The sequence below is a fragment of the Somniosus microcephalus genome, unplaced genomic scaffold (genome assembly GCF_052327205.1).
Source record: "Somniosus microcephalus isolate GS21.2 unplaced genomic scaffold, FLI_Smic_1.0 unresolved_chr1, whole genome shotgun sequence".
Classification (NCBI taxonomy): Eukaryota; Metazoa; Chordata; class Chondrichthyes; order Squaliformes; family Somniosidae; genus Somniosus; species Somniosus microcephalus.
Window position 1 is genome coordinate 133,306,596 of NW_028225179.1, and position 18,871 is coordinate 133,325,466.

At 47.4% G+C, this 18,871-nt stretch overlaps 1 protein-coding gene across 1 annotated transcript; it reads left to right on the plus strand.

Annotated features, from left to right (window-relative positions):
- Positions 1–218: 218 nt before the first annotated feature.
- LOC147095872 (guanine nucleotide-binding protein-like 1) lies at positions 219–9,795 on the plus strand. The gene is made up of 6 exons (XM_085973732.1): positions 219–332; positions 1,280–1,351; positions 3,882–4,056; positions 7,300–7,485; positions 8,229–8,407; positions 9,634–9,795. Exons 1-6 carry the CDS (start codon positions 219–221, stop codon positions 9,793–9,795), a joined length of 888 nt encoding a protein of 295 aa, XP_085829858.1.
- Positions 9,796–18,871: the final 9,076 nt, after the last annotated feature.

Sequence of the window (18,871 nt, forward strand, 5' to 3'; positions counted from 1 at the left end):
TTACCTTGCAGGGAGATTCCTGCTGGATGTAACTCACTGGGGAACCAAACCTGTGTCCTATCTGTGGTGCTGGGTGTTAGACCTTCACCACCGGGCGAAGTACAGCTTCTGTAAGACAGATTTTGCTTTTTGTAAGTTGTGCTTTTAGATGATGTTTGTTTTTCTCTCTCTCATGCCCAGTGTTGGATTTTCCAAAACGTTCTCCTTGGAACTACGCAATGACGAAGGAGCAGCTTCTGGAGCAGGAGGAGAAGGCATTCCGCGCATACCTGGATAAGATTTACAGCACATTTGATCCTGTGAAACTCAGTTACTTCGAGCACAACTTGGAGGTGAGGAGAGCGGCCGTCGCAGATAACAGTCACCGAGATGATGCCAGGAGTAGGAAGCTATAGATAGGTGGAACACTTGTGATAAGAAAGAATTTGCATTTATACAGCACCTTTCATGAGCTCAGGATATCACAAAGCACTTTACAGCCAATGAAGTACTTTTTGAAGCATAGTCACTGTTGTAATGTAGGAAACACGGCAGCCAATCTGCGCACAGCAAGCTCCCACAAACAGCATTGGGACAATGACCAGATAATCTATATTTTATTGATGTTGGTTGAGGGATTAACATGGGTCAGGACACTGGGGAGAACTTCCCCTGCTCTTCTTCGGAATCGTGCTATGGGATTATGTCCTCCTGAGAGGGCAGATGGGGCTTCGGTTGAACGTCTTCACTGCAAGACAAAAGATACTGGGGCTATTTCTAGTGGAGCAGGGGTGATTTGGGGTGGTTTATGAAATTATGCAGGGTCTTGATCGAGTGAAGAGAGAAAGACTGTTTCCTCTGGTTAGGGAGTCAGTGACGAGGGATCAATAATTTGAAATTGTCACAAAGAGAGCGAGGAGAGGGATTGGGAGGAATCAGAGTGTAGATCAAAAGAGGTTACCCTGCCATACCTAGGGTACATTGTGGAATTCTGGAACTCTTGCTATAGGAAGGACGAAGCTGAGCTGGAAATGATGCACAGGAGAGCTAATATCTGGTGGGAGGGTTGGTTGGCTGCTGCCTGGTGGAATGGGTCGAGTGCTGTCTGGTGGAATGGGTCGGGTGGTGGCTGTGTACTCGTGCGTTTGTTTTTCACTGTGTAACATTGTAGTTGGAACATGTCTTGAAATGTTTCGACATGTCTCCATGCAGAAAGTGCACTCTGTCCCTGACAGTCATCTATTCCTTGCATCATTATGGCAGTTTTTACATTCATTCTTCCCCTGTCTCTGTCCTGTAGACCTGGCGACAACTATGGAGAGTCTTGGAGATGTCCGACATTGTATTGCTGATCACAGACATCAGGCACCCGGTATGAACTGCGAACGGACCTCGGGGTAGTGGCTTCAGTCTGAAAGAAGGTTCGGACTGAACAAGTGGTGTGAATCTTTGCACCAAGGATGGGGGTAATTGCTACTGCAATGTGTAAACTCACCGTTTGCTGAATGGCTGCTGGTCTTGGTGACATCGCATTAGATGCTCTGATGTATCCTGGGTGATGTTACTGTCACATGAAGTGTCTGTCTCTTCATTCCTGACACCACCATTGTGTGCATGTTGCTGCCCTGTTCAGCACAATGGGCCTCATTGCCATTATGCCATCGTGTCCTCCTTGCCTCTGGTTAATCTCCCTTCAACCTGAAAAACAGGACTTTTTCAGGCTGGCAGGATGTAACTAGTGGGTTACTGCAAGGATCAGTGCTTGGGCCTCAGCTATTTACAATCTATTTTAATTACTTAGATAAAGGGACTGAGAGTAACGTATCCAAGTTTGCTGATGGTACAATGTTAGGTGGGAAAGTAAGCTGCAAGGAGCACGCAAAGAGACTGCAGAGAGATAGGGAGAGGTTGACTGAAGCGGCAAGAACATGGCAATGGAACACAATGTGGGGGAGTGTGAAGTTATCCACTTTGGTAGGTAAAACAAAAAAGCAGAATATTTTTTGGCTGGTGAGAGACTGGGAAATGTTTGCATTCAGATGGACCTTGGGTGTCCTTGTACATGAATCACAGAAAGTTAACATGCAGTTACAGCAAGCAATTAGGAAATCAAATAGTATGTTAGCTTTTGTTACAAAGGGATTAGAGTATAAGAGTAAAGAAGCCTTACTACAATTATACAGGACATTGGTGAGGCCACACCTGGAGTACTGTGTACAGTTCGGGTCTCCTTACCTAAGGAAAGACATACCTGCCTTAGAGGGAGTGCAACGAAGGTTCACTAGACTGGTTCCCGGGATGGGGGGATTGCCCTATGAGGAGAGATTGAGTAGACTAGGCCTATATTCCCTAGAGTTTAGAAGAATGAGAGGTGATCTCATTGAAACATAAAATTCTTAAGAGGCTTGACAGGGTTAATGCTGAGAAGATGTTTCCCCTCGCTGGGGAATCTAGAACACGGGGTCACAGTCTGAGAATAAGGGGTCGGCCATTTAGGACTGAGTTGAGGAGAAATTTCTTCACTCAAGGGGTTGTGAATCTTTGGAATTCTCTCCCCAAGAGAGCTGTGGATGCTCAGTCGTTGAGTATATTCAAGACAGAGGTTGATAAATGTTTGGGACCTAAGGGATATGGGGATAGTGCGGGAAGGTGGAGTTGAGGTAGTAGATCAGCCGTGATCCTGTTGAATGGCGGAGCAGGCTCAAAGGGCCACATGGTTTACTCCAGCTCCTATTTCTTATGTTCAACGAGACTGCGCAATAACATCTGCTTCTTGTTCATTGTACTCACTAATGAGAAATCGTGCCTTTCAGTTATGGCCTTCCTCTCTTATCTCTTCCTAGTACATCCATAACTAGCTCTTATTCATACAGTTGCCTACTTCCACCTCAGTGACATCGCCCGTCTCCGCCGCTGCCTCTGCTCAGCTGCTGCTGCCACCCTTTTCCAGGCCTTTGTTACCTCGAGACTCGACTATTCCAAGGCTCTCCTGGCTGACCTCTCACCTTTCACCCTCCGTAAACCTGAGCTCCTCCAAAACTCTGCTCCCCGTATTCTAACTCGCACCAAGTCCCGTTCACCCATCACCCCCTGTGCTCGCTGACCTACAGTAGCTCCTGGGCCGGCAACGCCTCGATTTTAAAATTCTCATCCTTGTGTTCAAATCCCTCCATGGCCTCGCCCCTCCCCATCTCTGTAACCTCCTCCAGCCCTACAGCCTTCCGGGATCACTGCACTCCTCCAATTCTGGCCTCTAAGGCATCCGCGATTTCCATCATCCCACCATTGGTGGCCGTGCCTTCAGCTGCCTGGGCCCTAAGCTCTGAAATTCCCTCCCTAAACCTCGCCGCCTCCCTACCTCTATCCTCCTTTATGACACACCTTAAAACCTGCCTCTTTGACAAAGCTTTTGGTCACCTGTCCTAATGTCTCCTGCTGTGATTCGGTGTCAAATTCTGTTTGATAACACTTCTGTGAAACGCCTTGGGATGTTTTACTATGTTCAAGGTGCTATATAAATGCAAGTTGCTGTTGTTTCCTCCCTTCCGTGTTCTTGACTGATTCGCTATGTACCTACTATTTTTCTTCTCTCTTGTCATGGACGGTCAATGAGGCAATGTCTCCTACACTCCAGGCCCAACCTTGTACTTTGCAGCTACTGCAGAATCAGTTTTTAATGTGTATGTGTGTATATATATATATATAGATATATAGATGAGTATATGTAGCTATATACACACACACATATACATACACACAATTATATTTTATAATACACAGACATATTAAAAGCTTACTCTGGCTGTTCTACCTGGTACACCTACACTGACTGATTTCTTTCTTGAGCCAGTTCCTTCCTCTCTCCGCAGGTGATTCACTTTTCCCCGGCACTTTCCGACTAGGTAAGGCGGGAGATGAAGAGGCGCATTATCCTGGTGCTGAATAAGATCGACCTCACTCCGCCCTCCCTAGTGGCGGCCTGGAAACATTATTCCCAGCAGAACTTCCCTCAGCTCCACGTGCTCTGCTTCATGTCGTACCCGCGGGAGAAACCGGGCGAGACGGAGCCGAGCGCCGGTAAGTAGCGGGAGGGCCTGCGCCGTGTCTGAGTGAGAGGGTTAATTCCCCCCCACCCCACCTTCGTGACAGACGCAGTGACTGACATCCAGTTTTAATAACTTCAAAAACCTTGAGCTGGTGTAAAGGTGGGGCTCTTCAGTTATTCCAGCTCGACCGGTGGGACTGTGCGTTTCCTTCACCTGCCTGTTGTGGGCTTTTAGTGTTTCAGAAGCGGAGGTGACGGAGGCGAATCAGGACAATGGCCGTGGGGCCCAAACAACTCCTGAAATCCTGCGAGACCATCAGGCGAGGAAAAGGTAAGGCTGGGAATCGGGGCAGGCCCAGGAAACGAGCTCCGGCACAAGGGACGGGAACACTCTGGACCGATACAAGTCATTTCATAATCCTCATCCAATCTTACAGCACAGCAGGAGGCCATTCAGCCCGTCGTGCCTGTGCCGGCTCTTTGAAAGAGCTGTCCAGTTTAGTCCCACAACACAGCTTTTTCCCCACAACCCTGCAAATTAGTCCTCTTCAGATACATGTCCAATTGCCTTTGAAAGTCACTGTGGAACCTGATTCCACCACACTTTCAGGTAGTGCGATCCAGACCTGAACAACCCTCTGTGTGAAGAAATGTCTCCTCATTTCCCCGCTAGTTCTTTTGCCAATTATTTTAAATCTGTGACCTCCAGTTACCGACCCACTTGCCGGAGGAAATAGTTTCTCCCGACTTGTTCTATCAAAATCCCGTTTAATTTCAAATGCCTCCAGAACCATCTCTGCTCTAAGGAGAGCGATCCCAGCTTCTCCAGTCTCTCCACATAACTGAAGTCCCTCATCCCTGGTATCATCCTGGTAAGCCTCCTCTGTATCCTCTCCAGGGCCTTGACATCCTTTCTAAAGTGTGGTGCCCAGAATTGTACACCATGATGTGCTGTCATCTTATAAACTCCGTCTGTTTCCCACTACCTCCGCAGTTCAAATCACGCTGAAGCCGCTGACTCCTTGCTGGGGTACTGAGCACAGGCGCCTGGCGCCCTCCCGTACCTTATCCAATACACTGTGAGCCGAGACTCGGAGAATGCTGCTCCACAGTGGGAGCATGTTTTTTTTATTATTTATTCCCGGGATGTGGGTGTCGCTGGCAAGGCCAGCATTTATAGCCCATCCCTAGTTGCCCTTGAGAAGGTGAGGGTGAGCTGTCTCCTTGAACCGCTGCAGTCCGTGTGGTGAAGGTACTCCCACAGTGCTGTTAGAGAGTGAATTCCAGGATTTTGACCCAGCGACGATGAAGGAACGGCTGATATACTTCCACATTAAGATGGTGTGTGACTTGGAGGGGAACTTGGAGGTGGTGGTGTTCCCATGCGCCTGCTGCCCTTGTCCTTCTAGGTGGTAGATGTCGCGGGTTTGGGAGGTGCTGCCGAAGAAACCTTGGCAAATTGCTGCAGTGCATCTTGTAGGTGGTACACACTGCAGCCACGGTGCATCGGTGGTGGAGGGAGTGAATGTTTAAGGTGATGGATGGGGTGCCGATCAAACGGGCTGCCTTGTCTTGGACTAGCCAGACCAGTTTGATGGTGTTCTTGCCCAACATCCAAACACCTGCACTGCATAGTGAATATGTTGTTGCTGCTTTGTGTTCAAGGGCAGGAATCCAGCCGATTTTCTCCAGGCACGCCCCCCCCCACCCCCCACTCTCTTGGAGTGCGGAGGTCACTTGGAGTGCAGAGATCAATTGGATGTCCCGAGTGCTGTCCTGGCTGAGATTAGGTAACTCTGTACTAAGCTTGATTTGAAGTTAGGGTTGTCTAGTCTGTGTGACTCAACCATCTGAAGCAGTCACTACGCCCCTGGTCTTTGGAACTCTCTTCCATAACCACTTGCTCCCTCTGTGTGGCCGGGTCAACGAGGGAAGAACAGTAATGAGGCCTTTCCAATTCCGGCACAGCTTGAGAATGATTTTTTTTAAATCCCTTCAAAAATCGTTTAAAGTCTATGTCTTTGACCGCGTCTTCTTCTTTCTCCCTCCCGGTCCATTGCGACTCCTGCTCCCGGCTCCCCCTCCCTCTTTAGCCCGAATCCAACGTGAGAGTTGCTCCATAAAAATCTGCTGGTCGTTTCCCAGCTGCTGCTGCGGCGTTTTGCCTCTCCCGGATTCAGCTGTTCTCTGTGTGACTCTCGTCTGACACCTGCTGGCAGGAACCGGCACCACATCAGCACCACCAGCAGAAACCCTCGCTCTTCTCATAGAATCACAGAGCACAGGAGGAGGCCATTCGGTCCATTGTGTCTGGGCCCGCTCTTTGAAACAATTATCCAATTAGTCCCACACCCCTGCTGCTCTTTTCCCCCACAGCCCTGCAATTTTTTCCTTTTCAGGATTTATCCAATTCCCTTTTGAAAGTTGAATCTGCCTCATCCACCCTTTCAGGCAGTGCATCCCAGATTGAAACAAATCGCTACGTATGAAAAAAAAATTATCGTCATCTCGCCTCTGGATTTTTGCCCATTACTTTAAAACTGTGTCCTCTGGTTACTGACCCTCCTGTCACTGCAAACAGTTTCTCCCTATTTATCAAAACCTCTATCAAAATAGAGGATAGGAACTTAGGAACAGGAGGGGGCCATTCAACGGGTCAAGCCTGTTCCTCCATTCAGTTAAATTATGGCTCATCTGTATCTTAACTCCATTTACCCGCCTTGGTTCGTATCCCTTAATAAACTTGCTGAACAAAAATCTATCAATCTCAGGTTAGAAATTTGCAATTGACCCCCAGCCTCACGAGCTTTTTGGGAGAGAGTTCCAGATTTTCACTGCCCTTTGTGTGAAGAAGTGCTTCCTGACATCATCCCTAAATGGCCGAGCTCTGATTTGAAGGTTCTGCCCCCTTGGTCTGGAATCTCCCACCAGAGGAAATAGTTTCTCTCTATCTACACTATCGAATCCTTTAATCATCTTAAACACCTCACTTAGATCACCCCTTAATCTTCTATACTCAGGGGAATACAAGCCTAGTCTAAGCAACCTGTCCTCCTAATTTAACCCTTTGAGTCCCGGTATCATTCTATGTTGCCCCCCCTCCAATGTGAACTGATCCTTCCTGAGGCGCGGGGCCCAGAACTGAACGCAGTTACTCCAGGTGGGGTCTGACCAGAACTTTCTATCACTGCAGCAGAACTTCCACCCTTTGTATTCCAGCCCTCGTCCATTCCTTTCTTCTCGAATCGTGTAACTGCTTTTCTGTCTCTTGCTAGTGGACTTGACCAGTTGGAAGGAGAAGATGGAGCGGGACGCGGCAAACACTCACCACGAGGACCTGACCGACGAGGATGACGAAGATGATGCTGTCCTGGTGGAGCATCAGACGGATTCTGCCATGGAAATGTGCGCACCGGTGGATGAACTTTACAAGGATGGCCTCCTCACCGTGGGTTGTGTGGGTGAGTTGGCACAACCCGCGCATTTGGCTTTTAACATGGTCGATGCAGTGGGTGGTAACCGCTGGAAAGGAGCAGCTTCCTCCCTTCCCTTTAAAGACCCACATTTTCCTTGCCAAGAAAACAGGGCCATTCGTGCAGTACACTTGACTACCACCAGATGGCAATACTGCAGAAACCCTATCGCTCAACTTGTCTAAAGCTGGAAAATGTCAAACTGTTCCTGCTTTGTGGCATGTCTTCATCCTCTCTCCTCCTCTTTGCTCTCTCTCCTCCTCGTTCCTCACTCCCTCTTTTCTCTCCTCTCTTCTTTTCTCTCCCCTCCTCTTCCCTCTCTGCCCCTCTCTTCCTCTTTCCTCTCTTCCCCTCTCCTTCTTTCCCCCCCTCTTTCCCTCCCTCTTTCCCCTGACCCTCCATTTTCTCTTTCCCCTCTCCTCCCCCTCTCCCCCACCCCACTAATCTCGCTTCAGGTTTTCCAGAGGCCAGTGGGAGTTCAGTGAGCGGATGCACGAGCATTTCTGAAGTCAAAGATGTGGAAAATGTCCCAAACTGGAATTTGAAGAACAGTTTTTTTTTCTCAATCCTTGAGTTCCAGCTGCCCCATAAGAAGGAAAGATCTTGGCTACTTTCACGTCCGCTGGTCGTCCCCAAGCACTTCGCTGACAACAAATGACTTTCCAAGTGTGGTGAATTTGTACAGGGCTCAAAGTCAGGGGGTAAAATGTCTCTTTCCTTGTCTCGCTCAGGGGTCCCGAATGTGGGCAAGTCGTCTCTCATCAACGGCCTGGTGGGGAAGAAGGTGGTGAGTGTGTCCAGGACCCCGGGTCACACCAAGTACTTCCAGACCTACTTCCTGACTCCCACCGTCCAGCTCTGCGACTGCCCGGGTCTGATCTTCCCGTCACTCGTGGACCGTCAGCAACAGGTCAGTTAATGGCGCTGTGTGTTTTGTGAAGGTGAAAACACTGCAACAACAACCCGCATAGAGCAAACTTAGGAGAGCTATCAGAGAATCTGACACAGAGTCACATCAGGAGACATTAGGACAGGTGACTGGTCACAGAGGAATGTTTAAAGGAGCGTCTTAAAGGAGGAGAGAGTGAGGGAGAGGTTTAGGGAGGGAATTCCAGAGCTGAAAGCAAAGCCACCAATGGTGGGGCAAAGGGAGTAGGGAATGCGCAAGAGGCCAGAATTGGAGGAGCGCAGAGATCTCGGAGGGTTGTAGGGCTGGAGGAGGTTAGAGAGAGGGAGGGACAAGGCCACCGAGGGATTTGGACACAAACTCTGGGAAGTAGTTTCAGGAATAAACACTGTTTGGGGAAACACAGCTGAGCCCGTTGCCGTCCTCCCTTGACCTCCACACGCGTGTGTTTTTCCAATGGGGGTCACTAGATGGCGGTCGGGAGCAGCCAAGCCGGGCTCGTTCTTTTGGTCTCCCACCCCGGGGCACTGAGGCTAAATGTAGCTCCCCTAGCGGCACTCTGCCTGAGGTTAACTAACTCAGCACACTCTGAGGATTGAAGCTGGGATCATCTTGGTGTGTGTGGTGTGTGTACCACTTCAGGCTGTGCACTGACTTACTGAACCACTGGGGTAAAAGTGAAGAAAGACTTGCATTTCTATAGCGCCTTTCACACCTCAAGGTGTCCCAAAGCGCTTCACAGCCAATGAAGTACATTTGATGAGCAGTCACTGTTGTAATGTAGGAAACGCGGCAGCCAATTTACACACAGCAAGCTCCCACAAACAGCAATGAGGTAATGACCAGATAATCTGTTTTAGTAATGTGATTGAGGAATAAACATTGGCCAGGACACCGGGGATAACTCCCCTGCTCTTCTACAAAATAGTGCCATGGGATCTTTTACATCCACCTGAGGTGGGAGACGGGACCTCATTTTAACGTCTCATCCAAAAGACGGCACCTCTGACAGTGCAGCTCTCCCTCAGTACTGTATTGAAGTGTCAGCCTAGATTTTGTGCTCAAGTCTCTGGAGTGGAACTTGAACCCACGACCTTTGGCCTCCGAGGCAAGATTGCTACCCACTGAGCCCCGGCTGACCACTGAATGGGCCGACCATTCACCCTCCACCTCATTGAGTCACTTGGCTCGTTTCTAAAGATTGCAGTTTTGCCTCCCTCTCCCTCTAGATTCTGGCTGGGATTTACCCCATAGCACAGATCCAGGAGCCTTATACCTCCGTCCGTTACCTGGCCATGAGGATTCCCATGCAGAAGCTGCTGAAGCTCAAGCACCCTAACGTGGAGGAGGACAGGCCCAGGGAGCAGGCCGAGGCCAAGTTCACGGTCTGAGACATCTGCGAAGGTAACTGGATGACAAGATTAGCAGTGGGGGATTGTGGGTTGGGGGAAAGAGGAGAAGAGGCTCAGGTGTACCGGGCGGCCAACAGCATCCTTGGACTGACTGTGGACGGGCGCCTGTGTCTCTGCATGCGACCCCCAGGCTACACCGTGACCAGGTAAGGCCTCACAGCGTCGGCGGGAATCTCGAGTGTCAGAGTGGGGCTAAAAAAGTCCCAGAGACCAGGTAAGGCCTTAGAGCATTGGCAGGAAACTCGAGTGTCAGAGTGGGGCTATACAAGTCCCAGAGACCAGGTAAGGCCTCAGAGCATTGGCGGGAAACTCGAGTGTCAGAGTGGGGCTATACAAGTCCCAGAGACCAGGTAAGGCCTCAGTGCGTCGGCGGGTGTTTCAGCGGCAGCAGCGGGGCTATACAAGTCCCAGAGACCAGGTAAGGCCTCAGTGCGTCGGCGGGTGTTTCAGCAGCAGCAGTGGGGCTATACAAGTCCCAGAGACCAGGTAAGGCCTCAGTGCATCGGCGAGTGTTTCAGCGGCAGCAGCGGGGCTATACAAGTCCCAGAGACCAGGTAAGGCCTCAGTGCGTCGGCGAGTGTTTCAGCGGCAGCAGCGGGGCTATACAAGTCCCAGAGACCAGGTAAGGCCTCAGTGCGTCGGCGGGTGTTTCAGCGGCAGCAGCGGGCTATACAAGTCCCAGAGACCAGGTAAGGTCTCAGTGCGTCGGCGGGTGTTTCAGCGGCAGCAGCGGGGCTATACAAGTCCCAGAGACCAGGTAAGGTCTCAGTGCGTCGGCGGGTGTTTCAGCGGCAGCAGTGGGGCTATACAAGTCCCAGAGACCAGGTAAGGTCTCAGTGCGTCGGCGGGTGTTTCAGCGGCAGCAGCAGGGCTATACAAGTCCCAGAGACCAGGTAAGGTCTCAGTGCGTCGGCGGGTGTTTCAGCAGCAGCAGCGGGGCTATACAAGTCCCAGAGACCAGGTAAGGTCTCAGTGCGTCGGCGGGTGTTTCAGCAGCAGCAGTGGGGCTATACAAGTCCCAGAGACCAGGTAAGGTCTCAGTGCGTCGGCGGGTGTTTCAGCAGCAGCAGCGGGGCTATACAAGTCCCAGAGACCAGGTAAGGTCTCAGTGCGTCGGCGGGTGTTTCAGCAGCAGCAGTGGGGCTATACAAGTCCCAGAGACCAGGTAAGGTTTACCAGTCTCCAGTCTGGGAACTCGGAGGGAAGGAGAGAGGTAAAAAGTAATCCAAGTGTGATGTCACCAGAAAGCGGGTAAGTGATTGGTTGATAAGTATTTCTCCCTTTTTAAGCTTAAATCTCTTTGGTTTATAGTTTCTAAGGTATGATATTCACCATCTAGAATTGGGGCAAAAGGTATTTAAGAATAATATTAATAAATTTAATTAATTCCATAGAATGGGAGATCAGGTGATGTGTTACTGCTGCAATATGTGGGAGCTGGTGGACACCATTGATGCTCACGGTGATCACATTTGCAGTAAGTGTTGGCTGCTCGAGGAACTCCGGCTCCGTGTTGAAGAGCTGGAGTTCGAGCTTCAAACACTGAGACACATCAGGGAGGGGGAGAGTTACCTGGACTCTGTGTATCACGAGGTATTCACACCAATTAGATTAATTAATTCAGATGTAGTCCGTGGCCAGGGTCAGGATGGTGTGACTAGAAGTGAGGCAGGTACAGGGATCCAGGAGGTAGTGTTGGAGGAGCCGCAGCCCTTGCACTTGTCCAACAGTTTCGAGGCTCTTACTCCCTGTGAGGATGGGAACAGGGACTGCGGGGAGGATGAGCAACCTGGCCACAGCACCGTGGAGCGGGGGGCCATTCAAGTGGGGGGAGTTAAAAGAAATGGTGTAGTGGTAGGGGATAGTATCGTTAGGGGGATAGATAGAGTTCTTTGCAGCCGAGAGCGAGAGTCCCGAAGGCTGTGTTGCCTGCCCGGTGCCAGAGTTAAGGACATCTCCTCTGGACTGGAGAGAAACTTGGAGTGGGAGGGGGAGGATCCAGTTGCCGTGGTCCATGTTGGTACCAACGACATAGATAGGACAAGGAAGGAGGTTCTGCTGAGGGAGTTTGAGCAGCTAGGGGTCCAATTAAAAAGCAGAACCACAAGGGTAATAATCTCTGGATTATTACTTGAGCCACGAGCGAATTTGGCTAGGACAAATAAAATTAGAGAGTTAAATGCGTGGCTCAAAGACTGGTGTGGGAGAAATGGGTTTTGCTTCCTGGGACACTGGCACCAGTACTGGGGCAGGAGGGAGCTGTTCCGTTGGGACGGGCTTCACTTGGCCAGTGCTGGGACTAGAGTCCTGGCGGATCATATAACTAGGGCTGTAGAGAGGGCTTTAAACTAACTAGTGGGGGTGAGGTTCCTAGAGAGCAAATAATAAAAATGACAACAGAGAAGGTCATAGACTTAGGTAGCAGTGGGGACATTAAAAACCAGAGCATGTCAGGAAAGGGCAGAAGGTATGGAGTAAAAGATAAAGTAATAAAAAGGGCAAAAGCAGGAACTAAGTGTCACAAAACATCTTTGAAAGTTCTCTATCTGAATGCACGTAGCATTCGTAACAAAATAGACGAGTTAATGGCACAAATAACTACATATGGGTATGATCTTGTGGCCATTACAGAAACATGGCTGCAGGGTGACAATGCCTGGGAATTAAACATACCAGGTTAGTTAACGATCAGGAAGGAAGGGGAGGTGGGGTGGCTATGTTAATAAAGGAAGGAATCACTGTAATACAGAGAAATGATATTGGGTCAAAAGATCAGGATAATGAAACAGTTTGAGTGGAGGTAAGGAATAATAAGGGGTAAAAAACACTAGTGGGCGTAGTCTATAGGCCTCCGAACAGTGGCAACTCTGTTGGACGGAGTATCAATCAGGAAATAGTTGAGGCTTGTAATAAGGGAACATCTATAATTCTGGGGGATTTTAACTATCATATTAATTGGACAAATCAAATTGGGCAGGGCTGCCTTGAGGATGAGTTCATTGAGTGTATTAGGGATGGGTTTCTTGAGCAGTATGTAACTGAACCGACCAGGGGGCAAGCAACCTTAGATCTGGTCCTGTGTAATGAGACAGGATTAATTAAAAATGTCCTAGTAAAGTATCCCCTTGGAATGAGTGACCATAACATGGTTGAATTCCATATTCAATTAGAGGGTGAGAAGGTTGAATCTCAAACAAGTGTGCTAAGCTTGAATAAAGGAGACTATGAAGGTATGAGAGCGGAATTGAGTAGAGTGGATTGGGAAAATAGATTAAAGGGTAAGACGATACATGATCAGTGGTGTACATTTAAGGAGTTATTTTACAACTTCCAAAAAATATATATTCCACTGAGAAGAAAAGGGTGTAAAAGAAAAGACAGCCATCCGTGGCTAAGTAAAGAAATTAAGGATAGTATTCGACTAAAAACAAGGGCATATAAGGCAGCCAAATCTAGTGGGAGGATAGAGGATTGGAAAAACTTTAAAAGACAGCAAAAAAATAGCAAAAAGATTAAGAAAGGGAAGATAGATTATGAAAGTAAATTAGCAAAAAATATAAAAACAGATAGTAAGAGTTTTTATAGTTATATAAAAAGAAAAAGGGTGGCTAAAGTAAATGTTGGTCCCTTAGAGGATGAGACTGGGAAATTAATGGTGGGAAATATGGAGATGGCAAAAACACTGAATGAATATTTTGTATCAGTCTTTACAGTAGAGGACACTAAGAATATCCCAACACTGGACAAACAGGGGGCTATAGGGGGGAGGAGCTAAACACGATCAAAATCATTAAGGAAGTGGTACTCGGTAAAATAATGGGACTCAAGGTGGATAAATCACCTGGACCTGATGGCTTACATCCTAGGGTCTTGAGGGAAGTGGCGGTAGGGATTGTGGATGCATTGGTAATAATTTTCCAAAACTCCCTGGACTCGGCAAAGGTCCCGGCAGACTGGAAAACTGCTACTGTAACACCCTGATTTAAAAAGGGCAGTAGACAGAAGGCTGGAAACTATAGACCGGTTAGCCTAACATCTGTGGTAGGTAAAATTTTGGAGTCCATTATTAAGGAGACAGTAACAGGACATTTGGATAATCATAATTTAATAGGACAAAGTCAGCATGGTTTTATGAAGGGGAAGTCATGTTTGATAAATTTGCTGGAGTTCTTTGAGGAAGTAACATATAGGGTGGATAAAGGGGAACCAGTGGACGTAGTGTATTTAGACTTCCAAAAGGCATTTGACAAGGTGCCACACAAAAGATTATTGCTTAAGATAAAAAATCACGGGATTGGGGGTAATATTCTGGCATGGATAGAGGATTGGCTATCTAACAGAAGGCAGAGAGTTGGGATAAATGGTTCATTCTCAGACTGGCAATCAGTACCTAGTGGTGTTCCGCAGGGGTCAGTGCTGGGTCCCCAACTCTTTACAATCTATATTAACGATTTGGAGGAGGGGACCGAGTGTAACATATCAAAGTTTGCAGATGATACTAAGATGGGAGGGAAAGTAGTGAGTGAGGAGGACATAAGAAACCTGCAAGGGGACATAGACAGGCTAAGTAAGTGGGCAGAGATTTGGCAGATGGAATACAATACTGGAAAGTGTGAGGTTATGCACTTTGGCAGGAAAAATCGTAGAGCAAGTTATTATCTTAATGGCAAGAAACTGGAAAGTACTGAAGTACAAAGGGATCTGGGGGTCCTGGTGCACGAAACTCAAAAGGTTAGTATGCAGGTGCAGCAAGTGATTAAGAAGGCCAATGGAATGTTGGCTTTCATTGCTAGGGGGATAGAATATAAAAATAGGGAGGTATTGCTTCAGTTGTACAAGGTATTGGTGAGACCGCACCTGGAATACTGCGTACAGTTTTGGTGTCCATACTTAAGAAAGGACATACTTGCTCTCGAGTCAGTACAAAGAAGGTTCACTCAGTTAATCCCGGGGATGAGGGGATGGACATATGAGGAGAGGTTGAGTAGATTGGGACTCTACTCATTGGAGTTCAGAAGAATGAGAGGCGATCTTATTGAAACATATAAGATTGTGAAGGGGTTGGATCGGGTGGATGTGGGGAAGATGTTCCCAATGATGGGTGAAACTAGAACTACGGGGCATAGTCTTAGAATAAGGGGCTGCTCTTTCAAAACTGAGATGAGGAGGAACTACTTCACTCAGAGGGTGGTAGGTCCATGGAATATGCTGCCCCAAAAAGCTGTAGAAGCTACATCATTACATAAATTTAAAACAGAAATAGACAGTTTCCTAGAAGTAAAGGGAATTAAGGGTTACGGGGAGCGGGCAGGAATTTGGACATGAGTCTAGGTTCGGATCGGTCATGGCCCTGTGGGTAGCGGAGCGGGCCCAGGGGCTGTGTAGCCTGATCCTGCTCCTATTTCTGTGTCTAATTCTGTTTAGATTCAGGAGATGGTTCTGTGATAGTGGATTGGCGGTTAGGATCAGATCAGCCATGATCTTATTGAATGGTGGAGCAGGCTCGAGGGGCCAATTGGCCTACTCCTGCTCCTATTTCTTATGTGAGGGCTCGCTCGACTTGTGCACCAAGTGTCAGTGGGAGCGGCTGTGGGGAGTCGAGCCAGAGTTGAGCCTGGGACATGAATCCTCACTATAGAGCGCTGCAATCACTGGCAGGTAGAAAATGGCAAACTTCTCACCACCCAGATCGCAAGATCTCTGTGTGGTGATTATTCTTGTTTTATAAGAAGCATTGTAATTGGTTGCCTGTTTTCCTGCCTTGAGATATATGCTGTAAACTTATTGGTTAGTTGATTCCATGTGACCTGTGGTGGCCATCTTAAATTCAGTTTTCTACAGTCTGGTTGAGACTGGGTGCTCAACATGTACTTGCTGGTTTTTTAAGGTTAATAAAGCCTAGCTTTTGAAAGGCAATCTACTCTTTATTTCAATTTATTAACCTTTTGCTATAATGGAACGATATCTTTGACCGGAATGACTTAATGCTGACCCTAATTCTGCAGGAGTGGATGATCAATGGAAACATTGGTATCGTACATTTAAAAACTTTTTGGGTGTGTTGGATCAGCAATCTCTAAATAAGTTGGATATACTAATCAACTACATTGCTCCGGATGTGTATAAGTATATTTTGGACTGTGAAACTTATGAATTGGCTATTGCTACGTTGGAATTTTTTTTTGTTAAACCCAAAAATGAGGTATTTGCACGTCACCTTTTATCTGCCCGTAGGCAGCAGGCAGGAGAATCCTTGGATGCTTATTTACAAGCACTCCGGCGCCTTGGTGCTAACTGTAATTATAAGGCCGTGTCTGCAGAAGAACATAAGGAAGAGTCAGTACGGGATGCATTTATTAATGGATTACTGTCTAGATCAATTCATCAGCGGTTATTAGAAAATAAGACCGTGGATCTTAAGAGTGCTTTTGAGCAAGCCTCTACATTGGATTTGGCTCAGAGAAGTTCAGATTCTTATGCTCTTTTTGATCGGCCTGCGACCGTGGTTTCGGCAGTTCCGGATGAAAGGGAGCTACGTGGATTTAATAGGAGTGGTTTACCAGATTCCGAAACAGTTTCTACTTCGGCAGCTGTTGCCTCTAGGATTCAGAAGTGTTATTTTTGCGGGAACGCCCGGCACCCCCATCTGAAGTGCCCTGCCCGGGAGGCTGTGTGTCGTAAATGCGGCAAGGGAGGTCATTACGCACATGTGTTTGCAAATCGGTTGCCTCCTCTGCGACTATTCAGCCTTTAGATAGGGCGTTTATTGCATCAGTTTCTGCCGCCTTTTCCCATGGCCTAAACAAAGCTATAGTTATGGCCCAAGTTAATGGGTTAGAAGTGAAGGCCCTTATAGATACGGGCAGTACTGAGAGCTTTATAAGTCTTCAGTTTGTGAGGGAGAAGCGTTTGAAAATTTCGCCTGTTACCTATCAGGTGTGTATGGCTCAGACGACTCTCACCTCACAAGTAGCTGGTTGTTGCCTTGTGAAATTAATTCTCCTAGGTAATACGTATACTGATATACGCCTATCCGTTCTGCCTAATCTCTGTGCGGACATTTTGATTGGTCATGATGTGCTTCAATTACATGAGTCCCTCAGTCTTTCTTTCGGAGGAACTAAGCCACCTTTGTCTGTTTGTGGATTAACTTCTTTATCCATTTCTCCATTATCACTTTTTTCCAATTTGATGCCGGACTGTAAGCCAATTGCTACCAAGTCAAGAAGGTATAGCAGTCAGGATAAAGAATTTATTAATTCTGAAGTTCAATGTCTTTTATCGGAAGGAATCATTGAACCTAGTTTTTCACCCTGGCGGACACAGGTAGTTGTCACCACTAATGAGAGACATAAGCGAATGGTGATAGACTACTCTCAAACTATTAACAGGTATACTCTATTAGATGCGTACCCCCTGCCTAAGATTGATGAGCTTATCAATAAAGTATCTCAATATAAGGTTTTTAGCATTATTGATCTAAAGAGTGCTTATCATCAGATTCCTATCGCTAAGAGGGACAAACCATATACGGCCTTTGAAGCTGGCGGAAAGCTGTACCAGTTTTGCCGAGTACCATTCGGTGTTACTAACGGTGTCGCCTGTTTTCAACGGGCAATGGATGCTTTTATAAGTGATAACTCTCTCTCTGACACCTTCTCATATTTAGATGACAATACGGTGTGTGGCAAATCAAGGGTGGAGCACGATTTTAATCTAGAAAGATTCCTTCAAGTTGCGGAAAAAGTTGGCTTAACTTTCAATAAAGAGAAGTGTATCTTTTCGACCACCGAGGTAAATTTACTGGGGTATATTATCTCGGGAAACCAGATTAAACCAGATCCAGAACGGCTGCGACCACTGATTGAGTTACCTTGCCCTACTAATTCTAAGGCCTTGCAACGAGTTGTTGGACGGTTTTCTTATTATTCTAATTGGATTGCAAACTTCTCGCAGAAGATCCGGCCCCTTATTCGGGTTATGACATATCCTCTATCATGGGAGGCCAGGATGTGTTTTGATAATCTTAAAAAGGATATCCTTGGAGCAGTTGTGCATTCTATTGATGAGCAGGTTCCCTTTGTGATTGAGACGGACGCTTCCGATTTTGCAATTGGGGCTACCCTGAACCAAAATGGAAGACCTGTGGCCTTTTTCTCACATACTCTGAGCAATAGTGAGCAGAGACATTCACCAATAGAGAAAGAGGCGTACGCAATAGTAGAAGCACTGCGTAAATGGAGACATTATTTATCTGGGCGACATTTTACGTTAGTAACTGACCAAAAATCTGTGTCCTTCATGTTTGATGTCAAACATTTTGGAAAGATTAAGAATGATACAATAATGAGGTGGAGGATCGAGTTGGCATGCTACCATTTCGATATAGTCTATTGTCCGGGGAAGGATAATGTTGCCGCTGATGCGCTGTCGAGGGCTTATTGTTCTGTGATTCACGGAGATACGCTTATTAATCTTCATAATGCTTTGTGCCATCCTGGTGTTACGAGGATGATACACTTCGTACGCAGTAAGAATTTGCCCTTTTCAGTTGAAGATGTCAAGCGGATGACTTCGTCATGCTCTGTCTGCGCCCGGTGTAAACCGAATTTCTTTAAGCCTCAACGAGCTCATCTTATAAAGGCTACTTCTCCTTTTGAACGCCTGAGCGTTGATTTTAAGGGGCCTCTTCCTTCAACGACTCAGAATCGATATATATTTACTGTTGTGGATGAGTTTTCAAGGTTCCCTTTTGCTTTTCCTTGTGCAGATATATCAGCTGCTACAGTTATTAAATGTCTGACTCAACTTTTTGTCATCTTTGGGATGCCTGCGTATATCCATTCAGATCAGGGAAGTTCTTTTATGTCTTCCCAGTTGAAGGAATACCTCCAGAGTCGGGGAATTTCTACTCGCAGAACTACCCCGTATAATCCCCAGGGTAATGGACAGAGCGAACGATACAATGGGGTGATCTGGAAGGCAGTTATGTTGGCTTTGACATCCCGGAACCTTAAGAATACACAGTGGGAAATGGTACTGCCTGATGCCCTGC